Source organism: Staurois parvus, unplaced genomic scaffold (assembly GCF_062004578.1).
Source record: "Staurois parvus isolate SC_StPar_1 unplaced genomic scaffold, SC_StPar_1.0 ptg000365l, whole genome shotgun sequence".
NCBI classification, from domain to species: Eukaryota; Metazoa; Chordata; class Amphibia; order Anura; family Ranidae; genus Staurois; species Staurois parvus.
Genome location: NW_028318161.1, coordinates 1,162,855 through 1,175,251, shown reverse-complemented (window position 1 = coordinate 1,175,251; position 12,397 = coordinate 1,162,855). Strand labels below are relative to the sequence as shown.

The 12,397-nt window shown below is 44.1% G+C and overlaps 1 protein-coding gene across 1 annotated transcript; it reads right to left on the bottom strand.

Annotated features, from left to right (window-relative positions):
- Positions 1 to 5,603: 5,603 nt before the first annotated feature.
- Positions 5,604 to 12,186, bottom strand: LOC149456262 (ankyrin repeat and SOCS box protein 12-like). Its single transcript, XM_089685188.1, has 2 exons — positions 11,190 to 12,186; positions 5,604 to 6,909 (listed from the first exon to the last, which is right to left on the bottom strand). The coding sequence occupies exons 1-2, from the start codon at positions 11,941 to 11,943 to the stop codon at positions 6,728 to 6,730; spliced, it is 936 nt and encodes a 311-aa protein (XP_089541314.1). The 5' UTR covers positions 11,944 to 12,186; the 3' UTR covers positions 5,604 to 6,727.
- Positions 12,187 to 12,397: the final 211 nt, after the last annotated feature.

Sequence of the window (12,397 nt, the reverse complement as noted above, 5' to 3'; positions counted from 1 at the left end):
GGAAGGACCTGAGAGGGTGTGCCCTGTACGGCACCCTGCCCACTAGGCAGAAATCAGAGGCATTAAGATGGCAGGACCCTGGCCACTCTCGTAGCTCCACTCACTGCTAGGGCTAGCTGGTGCCTGCCATACATCTGGCTTGTGCTTGTCTAGCGCTCACCTTGTGCCCAGTTTACGCCTATTTCTCATCGCCCTTACGCCCGGTTTACGCCTATTTCTTGACGCCCTTACGCCTGGTTTGCGCCTAGCTGGTGCCCACCTTCCTCCCTGTTTGTCTCCATCTTGTGCTCTGTTTAAGAATAAATACATCCCTGCAATAGACCCCAGTGTGCAATGATTGACATACATGGAGAGGGCTTTGCTGCAGGCTCTAATTGGTTAGCAGGCACAGGGGGCAGGAACTTGCTGTGGGCACAGGTTGTGACTGACCAGAAAGTATGAGAGACGGGATCTTGCTTGTGTGCGGGCTGTGATTGGCTAGCAGGCACAAGAGACGAGCCCTTGTTTTTAGTGCAGTCTCTAATTGGTTGGCAGACAAGAGAGGCTGGAACTTGCTGCGGGCTTGGGCTGTGATTGGTTAGACATTCAAGGGACTAGACACTAGACATTGGAACACTGGATGCCTTCTGTGATTTTTGTAGCTAGGGCTCATGTACACAGAGCATTTGACCGCTGGAAACTGACTGCTAGAAAACGTAGGTTAAAAATGTCAGTTTAGCTGCGTTTACCTACCACATTTATGAACATTTGAGTTTAGAAGCATTTTTAATCAGGAGAGCCTTCCAAATGCCCAGAATGCACTGAAAAATAGTAAATTTGCTAAAAAAGGCTACTAAAATACCACATGAGTTATAAGTCATGCGGTACTTTAGTAGGGAAAACATGCGGTAATGTTTCAGCTGTCAGTGGGGTTCCCACTGACAGCCCCAAAATTAAAAAAAAAAATGATGTGGGGGTCCCCCCAAAATCCATACCAGACTCTTATCCGAGCATGCAGCCTGGCAGGTCAGGAAAGGGGGGGGGGGGCGAGCGAGAGCCCCCCCACCTCCAAAACCATACCAGGCCACATGCCCTCAACATGGGGGGGTGCTTTGGGGGAGGGGGAGCTCCTTCCCCCCAAAGCACCTTGTCCCCATGTTGATGGGGACAAGGGCCTCTTTCCCACCACCCTGACCTGTGGTTGTGGGGGTCTGTGGGTGGGGGCTTTATCGGAATCTGGAAGCCTGCTTTAGCAAGGAGGCCCCCTGATCCCGCCCCCCCATATGAATGAGTATGGGGTACATGGTACCACTACCCATTCACAAAAAAAAAAAAAAAGCTGTAGTGTGAAAAAAGACAGGAGACATTCTTTGACAAGTCCTTTATTAAAAGAAGGAAAATAAAAAGCTGTTCCCTGAAGTAGATCCAACGTCAATCATAATGCCCGTCACCGCCGCTCCGAGAGAAAAAAAAAAAAATGCTCCGCTCCCGTCGCTGGCCCCCGGCCATCTGCCTGAGCTGGTTTGACAGTTCTTAAATATGTAAGGGGCAGGGCCATCACATATGTGATCCCGCCCCCGTGTGACATCAGTGACCAGCATGCCCGGTCAATGATGTCACACAGGGCGGGGTCACACGGGTGATGTCACCGGGTGGCCCCACCCCTTACATATTTACGAACTGTCAAACCAGCGTAGAGGCAGATGGCCGGGGTCAGCGTCAGGAAAAGAGCCTTTTTTTTTTTCTTCCGGAGCGGCGGCAGGCATCGTGATTGACATTGGATCTACTTCAGGGGACATTCTTTTATTTTCCTTCTTTTAATAAAGGACTTGTCAAAGAATGTCTCCTGTCTGTTTTCACAGTACAGCTTTTTTTTTTTTTTGTGAATGGGGTAGTGGTACCATGTACCCCATACTCATTTATGGTGGGGGCGGAATCTGGGGCTCCCCTTGCTAAAAGGGGCTTCCATATTCCAATAAGCCCCCCACTCGCAGACCCCCACGACCACAGCCCAGGGTAGTGGGGTAGAGGCCCTTGTCACCATCAACATGGGGACAAGGTGCTTTGGGGGGAAGAAGCTCCCCCTACCCTAAAGCACCCCCCCATGTTTAGGGCATGTGGCCTGGTATGGTTCAGGAGGGGGGGGGGGTGATCGCTCCCCCCCGTTTCCTGACCTGCCAGGCTGCATGCTCTGATAAGGTTCTGCTATGGATTTTGGGGGGGACCCCCACGCCATTTTTTTTAAATTTTGGCATGGGGCTTCCCCTCAAAATCCATACCAGACCCAAAGGGCTTGGTATGGATAGGAGGGGTGACCCTACGCCATTTTTAAAATTATTTTTTAATTGCCGGCAATTCTTTCTTTTACATTCAGCTGTCAGTGGGGAACCCCACTGACAGCTGAAACATTAATGTGTGTTGTTGACTAATGCAGTATTTTAGTAGCCTTTTTTATGGATTCAAATTTCTTTTTTTTTAAATGCTATGCGGTATTGTACGGCATACTTGGATGTGGTAAGATACCACTTAGTGAATTGTGCCCTGGATATGGACCAGTCAAAAACGCTTCTAAACTCAAACGCTTATAAACGCAGTTAACTGCGTTTACAAGCGGTTGGCGTTTGAAACACTGGTAAAATCTATTCCTGAAAGCAATTTTGCTCCGTTAAAAAAAAACGACTGTAAACTTAACTGCCTATAAAACGACTATGTGTACATGGACACATAGGAAAACATTAGGGAGAGTTCAGAGGCTGGTGTAAAAAATGCAGAAAAGCTCCTGTACGTGAGTTTATCAGCTGCAGTGTACATGAACCCTAAGGCGGCAGCAAAGGGAAGGGTTGGGGAACACAAACCGTGCCAGCAGCTGACGGGAATCCTCGAATGCACCATGTGAGACCACTATAGGCCCAATCCGCCCGGGGGCCTGTGTGCCTGAACACGGTACACTCATTGAGGACACACCGGCCACTGATTATAGTTTAGTCATGTCACATATAGTATAGTCATGTCACACACCAAGTTATGCTGATCTTTCTGTTCAAGACACCTGTTGTCATTATTTAATGTTAACTAAAGAACTCCCACTCAGATTTCCTTGCTTTATATGAAATTCCTGGTCTGCCCTAGTTCTCTCTTAACCATTTGCCCTGCAGAGGATTTACCTCCCTTCCTGACCAGTCCATTTTTTGCAATACGGCGCTGTGTTACTTTAACTGACAATTGCACAGTCATGCAATGCTGCACCCAAATTAAATTTATGTCCTTTTTCCCCCCAGAAATAGAGCTTTCTTTCTGTGGTATTTGATCGCCTGTGCATTTTTTATTTTTTGCGCTATAAACAAAAAAATGACCGACAATTTTGAAAAAAAATATTTTTTACTGTTTGCTAAAAAACATATCCAGGATTTTTTTTTTTTTTTAAATCACATTTCTTTATAAATTTAGGCCAAAATGTATTCTGCTACATTTCTTTGCTAAGAAAAAATCCCAATACATGCAAATTAATTGGTTTATGTGAAAGTTATAGCGTCTACAAATGGAGGTGTATATATACTGGGATTTTTTTTATACTAGTAATGGAGGTGATCAGTGACATAGCGAGACTACGGCGGGCATTCTGACACTGGGTGGGAACTGATTAACTGCCACTGACATCCCCAGTGGCAATAATACAGTGATCAGTGCTAATAAAAAGCACTGATACTGTACTAATGCCACTGGGCATGAAGGGGTTAACATCTGGGGAGATTGAAGGGTTAACTGTTCTGACGAAGTTCTGACGAAGTCTGCGGTGATTGGCGGACGAAACGCGTCAACGTATTGACGTCACTAAAAGCTTACGGCTGTTGAGATTTACAGAGCCTACATGGCGTTAATAGGGCATGCTTCATGGGCCTAATTTACCCTGTATACTTGGGGAATTTTTTGGAATTCCTCTTAGGAGGAGAATCTACATATATATATATATATATATATATACGCTATCCTACTCAGGTATTTTTTGCTGTGACATAGCCACATCCTTATAAAACCGCAAATAACCTTCTCAAATTGAGCAATTTTTGGAAACCCTTTATTGGGTATATTAAACTCAGGTATCTACGGCCTGCTATATGCTATATACACATTATATGTGCTTGAAATCCACGCATCGTGTATACCTGGTCCCTCACCCCCATATGCATCTTTGAAAAAGCATCAAGGACCTGATCTTAGTTCAAGTCGACAAGAGTCTTCTTGATCCTCATTGATGGTAATATATCCACATTTTTATATATGTTTTGTTTTCGGGGTACCTGATGCCCAAGATCTACACATTTAATTTTTTCTATGTATATCCTCAGAATCATTTGGTACTGTGGACCTTGTTCCATTTGGGGTGGCTATCCAGGAAGTCCCTACACTTGAGAGGCGGGTATGATAGTTTCACCTTTGAGAAGGTAACAGCAGTATCCATTGACTATTGTGGAGGGAGGTCTGGTTAATTTTGGATGTGATTTGGTCTCCATATTGCTAAATACATACCATGTATTTTTGTGTTCCAGCTTGTACATTCCAGGAGGTCCCTGTTATACACTGGGAACACACCCACTGAATACACGGCTCACACAAATATAAAGCAGGAAACCCACGGAAATCCAGGATAATTATTTCATCATTACACCACTCTGCCTTATATGGTGCTCTGTTGGCTAAGATGACCCTAAATTGAAGACGCTAAGTGTTTTTTAACATGATTTTATTTTTTTCATATGTACACCGTGCTCATGTTTAACCTCCCCATGATCTATGTGATCAAATAAAGTATTGTTAAATTCATTTGAACTCACACTACTCCGCGTGGATTACTCAGAAACCTTCTTTTTCAGATAGGTGTGTTCTTGTCACACTATCATATTGTTTAGTATGCTGTTCCCTCGGTTTATGTATCCACACTTATATAAGTGAGTCGGAGATGTGTCTTTGACATTAACAATTAGTGTCATTTTTGGTGGCTTGCTCCTGCTTTGTTGTTATGAAGGGGTTAACATCTGGGGAGATTGAAGGGTTAACTGTGTGCGGTGTGCTGTTTTACTGCATTGTGTGTGTTTTACTGTGTAAGCATGCTGCTTTGTATGGCTTTGCTATGCAGAGCAATACAAAGCAGCATGCTGGTGCTGATAGGGGAGATATCTGTGTTGTTTACATACAGACCTCTCCCCAGTTAGTGTTCCTCGGCGATCGCCGGGTGCCGGCAGGGAATCTCTGGCCGGGACCCGGTGATTAACAGCTGTAGCCACCAATAGCAACGTGGGTAGGGTGATGCGCGCGCACACCCCTTACCCAGAAATACAAAATCACATACAGTATATATATATATATGTGATTTTGGGCAGTCAGGAAGCAGTTAATAAAGAAGTACATAAATGGGCATAGTGGCTCAGAGAAAACCACTCTCACTGTTGATAAACAGGTCAACTAGAGGTTTTTTCCCCAAACGTATACCAGAATACATGGATCTCATGACATGGTTTGTGAATGTCCTTGTACTTCGTTCAGATTAAACAACCCATTCAGTTTACAATCAAAATGAAAGGCAAAACTTTTTTGTATAGACAGAAAAAACTCCCAAAACGTATAAATACATTTTCGGCCTTTTTATAAGTGTTTACACCGATCCTCCCAGTGAATGGCTTTGCTGAAAGGGGGAGTCAGTACAAGTCTAATCATTGGAAGAGAGCACACTGAGTTCCCAGCACAGCTAGAGATCTGACCACACTGAGCTCTCCTGCCTAGTGTGGTCAGTATTAATAGGAAGACAGAGTGACTGGCAGGAACACCAGGGATTTCACACAAAGGAAGCAATACAAAGAGGGCAGGATACTTTTTCATACAAGTACATGGTACAGCAGGCACATATTAAGAATGAGAAATGTTGGGTTTACACAGGGCTTTTTTTCTCAAAGAATAGATGAAGGAACTCCCTCCTTTCCGAGTCACCTCTTGTCCCCTACCCACCTCCGAGAACCGTTTCTTGGTTCAACCCCCTACCCACCTCCCAGTACTGCCCCTTTTATAGAATACAGACCCAGGTATCATTTTGTGATGCTAAGTAATTTGCATGGAATTTGGTAATGATAGCAAGAAAAGCAGTAAAACAGATCCCCTGCAGCCAGCAACAATACTGGAGATCCCCCCAGCAACAGTAGACCTTCCCACCAAACATGGACCCCCCACACAACAAAATACCTCATCCAGCAACAAATGGCCACCCAGCAATAAAATGACCACCCAGCAACATAAGACCCATCCCAGCAACAATAGAACCCCCACAAGCAACAATAGACCCCCTCCGAAAAAATGGATCTTCTCCAGCAACAACAGATTCCTCAGCAGCAAGCATCAATAAACTCTCCAGCACACCCCAGTACCCCTTACCATTACATACATCTAGTGCTGGTGATGCCGGGACTGCATTCCCCCTGAAAAAAAGCCCTGGGTTTACATATTCTTTTACTTTGCCAATTTATTGGAATTCTAAAGTGTTCCCATAAACACAGAGAATAAAATGAATATCCAACTCATAATGGAATCCACTGAGAGAATATCCTTGCCTCAATAGTGTTAGCCCCTCTATAGGAAGAAGGCAATCCATCTAATAACCATCATGCCATCGACAAGCTATAGGTTCTTAGTCCACTCCTTTCTGCCTCTGGTTACGGGAGGGCTGAAGTGCATTAGGTCAGTAGCAGAATTCTCTCTTTATTCACTGGTGTTGCACCCTTTGACTACATATGTCTAGGTCTTGTCTTTGACTGTTATGGTGCTGCAAGTAGCCCACTATTCTATCAGGGATCTCTAGCTGATCAATGAGATGTAGTTTTCCAATTTCCTTAAGCAGTCTCCGTATTGTCACACGGCATTGGGACATAAGGGACCTTGGGTGTTCTAAATAAAAAAAAAAAAAAAAGAAAACAAAATAACAGTATTAGCATATTTTTTGACAAACATAATAAATGTATATCATTAAAATGTTCTCAGCATAAAGAAACAAACTGTGCCCAATCCCACTTTTTCTGAAATCCCCTAAATCCACCACTTCAGTCTCCAACAATAGACTAGGAAATACTGACTTACTACAGGTTAATATTTATGTGTGACTACAGCAGGGGCGTAACTACAGGGGTTGCCATTGCGACAATGCCCTATACTCCAGTAGGCCAGTGTGGCTCCCCTCTACACCTGGACAGAAGGGGCGGTACAGAGGAACCAATGCCCTCCACATTCCTCCTGCAACTGCTGAGTGCCGGCTTCTCCTCCTCTCCCTCCCACAGATATTCAGCGGCTTCAGGAGGAACATGGAGGGCATCGGTTCCTCTATATGCCACCCCTCCTGTCCAGATTCCTTCTGCTACCCATGGGCCCCTCTGCTCTCTTCCACCAGCCCTCTGCTGGCTTCTTCCCTCCCTTCGCCCACTGGCTGCTGAAGGGGATCTGTCAGGGTGTTGAGTGGAGGAAGGGGTTAGTAAATATTAATTTACTGGCCCCTTCCTTTTCTGAATGGACAGAGTCAGTGATCCGTACCAATCAAGGACACTGTCCATTCATAACTGAAGTGTAGTAAACTGTGTTTACTATGCTTCAGTTTGTGAATGAATGGAAAGCTCTGTACAGCGCTATACCTGTCCATTCATTCTGCGCAGCTGAGGCTGCAGAGATGGAGATTAAGAACGGTGTCCTCAATCTCCTTTCTCTGTCTCAAAGATGGAACATCAGAGGTCTGTTTTGACCCCGAATATCTTACCAAAGCCCCCTCAATGCTGCTCCTAAAAAAAAATTTAAAAAAAAATATGAAAATAAATAAATAAAATGATAAAAAAAAAAAAAAAACTACTGACACCAGTGGTAGAATAATCAGGGCCGGAAAGGTTGCACTTACGACTGGGCCCTGGTGTTCCAGGCTGTTCCAAGGGCCCTGGGCTCGGAGGGAAGGGCCCCCAGCCAGGTGTCAGGGGGCCCTTCATGGTTTCTTGCACCGGGGCCCTGAAAGTTCTAGTTACACCTCTGGGCTACACAGCTTTTACTGTGACAGCTGCTGGCCTGCACAGAGTCCTGACCTCAACTCAATAGAACTTCTTTGGGATGAATTAGAGTGGAGACTGAGAGCCAGGACTTCTCATCCGACCATCAGTGCCTGACCTCACAAATGTGCTTCTGGAAGAATGGTCAAACATTCTCATAGACACTCCTAAACCTTCTGGGTACCCTTCCCAGAAGAGTTGAAGCTGTTATAGCTGCAAAGGGTGGGCCAACTCAATATTGAACCCTACAGACTAAGACTGGGATGCCATTAAAGTTCATGTGCATGTAAAGGCAGGCGATCCAATACTTTTGGCATTGGATACTATGGAACTCTTCACACTGATCCCTTGCGGGTCCTATGTGTTTTTTAAAATCCTGCTTGCTAAATTTTTTAAATCAATGGAAAACATTATAAAAACACAGCAAAAACACATACGCAATTTTGCTGCAAATCCATGTGCAAGTAGCCTTAGTGATCACATACCCTCTGTTCTCCATTGCATAATGGCTCAGAGAGATGTGGGAGGAGAAATAGCAGGACACTAATCTTCCCAGTGAATGGCTGTGCTCAGTTTTGGCTGCTTGCCTGAGACCTAATTCTAAACTAATTTGGCATATTCAGGGAAGTATAAATGAAATAGCCATGAAAATAGCAGAGGTTATTGTATGAAAACTCAGGCCCGCTCTGGTCATATGACTGGATTTTCCATCCTGGCTCTTTGCTATCCAGTGGCGATTACTTTCAAAATTCACTCATGTTTCACTCACTTGAAGATTCACACGTTTCCAATTAAATTGCAAAATTGTATGAATATTGGGTGAATGCTTTGTGAAAACTTTTTTTTAAATAGATCCTTATGTCTAAAAGGGCTACAGAATAGACCCATATAGGGACATCTCTGGACGTTACATGTATTCCTAGCAACCAACTTGATACATATATGTTTTGGTGGTGCTCCCACCTTTCTTAGGTCTTTAAAAATGAAATGAAACAACATACTCTCCTTAGCCTAGCCAAAGATATGAGTTTTTCTATGCAAAATCTGGAGATAACATGCATATGTTTATGCACGGAGCAGACAACACATTTCATGATCATGATATGTAGCCTTACACAGTGCCTATAATTGCTTGAAAAAAAAAGCTGTTACAGGCTTGAAATGTCACACTGATTTAAAGAGGAGCAACACATTTTCCTTTGATGTTGGTTTTAACATGTTTCGAATTAACAGCTATTTTGTATTAATATAAAATAAAGACCCACGTGTAGATTGAAACTACTGGTTTGGGATGCTAAATACAAAAAGGGGTTAGTGCTGATTCACACATGTGCGGTGCGGATTGAAGCTCAGCTGTCACAGCTAATTGATACAGTAGTTGTTCACCGGTTTAGGTCAGGTTTACATCAGGTTCAGGACAGGATTAGCTCAGGATTTTATGCCGTTCACATATTTGCAGTTTAGAAATGGTTCCCATAGAAGTCAATAGCCTGTAATCCGCACCTGAACCAGACCACACTGCTTTTTTTAAAACCACACTGAATTTGCACCGCCAGTGCATCGGACATATATGAACAGCCACCATAGGAAGCAATATTTTTTCACGTCATGCAGATTGGAGGCGGTTCAATCCGCACATATGTGAATGGGCACTGACAGAGCTGACACCAGGCAGTCTGAAAGCTGCTACCTACCACCCCTCGAAGTCAGCTAAGTAATCAGACTATCAGCAGGCACAAAAGGTGAATAACTTGGCATATCACTATAGTTTATGCCAAGAAACAGGCTTAAGAAGATGCAGGGCAAGCCAAGCTCCATGCACAGCATTTGCGGACACTAAGGACCCTCAGGTCAATCAGTTTTATTACACTCTGGCATGATTTAAAGCTGTAATGTATGTTTTTTTGGGGGGGGTACAGCACCAAACATATTAGTTATGTGTAAAGGGGTGTATCTTACTACCTTACAGATACATGCTTTTGATAAAAACCTTCCCTGCAGGGAAGTTACCAGCCTCAGGTGATACACAGAAATTAACTAAATCCTTCTACATAAGTTGTACTTGTTTATCTATAGCCATCTGTCCTCTACATCAATTCACAGTACACAAATCAAAGGCTTTTTCTCAGCGGCAGAAAGCAGGAGGTGGGGATTTGACTTCACACACACTGCACAGCTAGAGCACACAGTTCTCTGCAATCTGGGAGCTGAATGGAACAATGGGACACCCCCACCACCCCATACACAGACTCATACAAAAACATGCAAAGCTGACACTGCAAGTCACATGCTGTGCGCTGGATGGGGGCAGCCATCTCCTAGGAGGCTGTTGTGTCTGCATAGAGTATTATCAATTATTTATGCAGATAGCAAAGGATCAGAGAGAAATAACACTTGGTGCTTTGGATTGAGGCAAGTATGTACTACAGGGGGATATGCTTTGTTTATTTTTCAAGTTACAGCCACATTAAAGCTGTGCTCCAGACAAAAGCTGAATGCACAGATAGAATATAAATAAGAATATATATAAATAATCTCTTTTACCCGACAAAGAATTTCTATCTGTCCAGTCCTGAGATTTATACAGTTCTGACACATATCATAGTGCCTTCTATTCTCTTGCTTTCTCCAGTAATGGACTATGAGACTTTCCCAGTGTAAGGTATTTACACTCCATTTACACTTGCATTGGAAAAAAAAATGAAAGGGAGTGGAGGAGGACCAGCCATCTCAGTGGGGCACTATAGTGCTGTATTAGCAGTCCCCCATGTGGAAACCACAGCAGTGTGGGACTTGGATTGGGGACTTAGGTGAGTATATCTGGCTTCACAAGGTAAGGGGGGGGGAAAGCTTGATTGGCCAGGTTATAGGTGGGTGGGAGAATTTTTTTTTTTCTCAGAGGGGGGCTTTAATGATGTATCTTTATAACTACATAGCTTCATTAATCGTGTCTTTTATATCTGCCTGGAGTCCTGCTTTAATGGTCAGTACAATGAGAAGTATCCAATCAAATACCGCCCCTTTACTGGTTAGCCTAATCTGAATGTTGACCGCTTGCTATGAATTATCGCATCTTGGAGATTGTCTTTAGAATTCTGTATCAGCCAATGAATTTCCATCATCACTCTAGATAAAAATGACCTTTACCTTTTTCCCTTTTGATAAGTTTTAATGATGGACTGTCTGTCAATGACATTGCATGCACATTGGGTAAATACACATCAGCACCAAAATCAATAAGTAGCTTCACAAATTCCGGCTCACATCGGTGTTTCAAACATATCTCAAGCACAGGCTGTGGACGCTTCATGTTTTGTATAATTTGAAGGTCTGGACAATTGTAATTTGGGTCAGCACCATGAAGAAGAAGACTTCTGAAACACTCCAAGTGCCCATACACTGCAGCAAGGTATAAAGGTCCAGTATGGCTTGGGTTGGGAGTAGCTCTAGTAGCCAGTTTTGCTCTGACGTTTGCATCAGTTCCATAACTAAGAAGCTCCTTGAGGATTTCAACATTACCGTCTCTAGCTGCTGTAAGTACAGGGGTGCAGTTATTGTAGATGCTGCCACGCGGATTGGCTCCAGCCTTTAACAACGCTCTAACACACTCCAAATGGCCAGAGCTGACAGCAGCAAACAGGGGAGTCTGGGCTTTCACATCCAGGCTGTCTACCTCAGAGCCATTGGCCAAGAGGATGTTCAGGCATTCCAGAAAGCCATTAGAGGCAGCCAGACGTAAAGGGGTCATGGGAACACCCCAACCGCTTCTGCTGTCAATACACTGCCTATATCTCTCCATAGATAACAACCTGGATAGATGTTGTGGCTTGTCCATTGACACAGCAAGGTGGAGCTCTTGACTTTCCACATGATCATCCTCATGCCCTCTGTATCTTAACATGGGGAATCCTCAGGTTGACAGAGATAGTCCAAACACAGGGACACATCAATTCCCAACCCACTTGAAGGACCAGTTGGCTGAGGAGGAGGGTAATCCTATGGAGACAATCTTCTACAGCAGGACAGACATGGCCTTCTCCAAATATCTGGCAGTTCCTGAACCTTTCACATAACATCAGGCTTTGTGCAAGGTGCAGGTCTCAGTGTAATGCCTCCCAGAAAGAAGGATCAGGTCTACTAAGACTGAACACTTCCTGATCCTTCCTCTGATTGACAGCAGGCTGAACCAATCAGAGCTTACATAGGGCGGGGAAAAGACAAGCATTGGAGGTCAGCCTCTGTACTTCTAGTACACAGGAAGACACACAGCCCAGAGGAGGGGGCGGGGAAGTCTGATTCGTTCTGTAATATTCTTCTACGTTCTTGTGAATTATACACAGATACTATGGAGGACG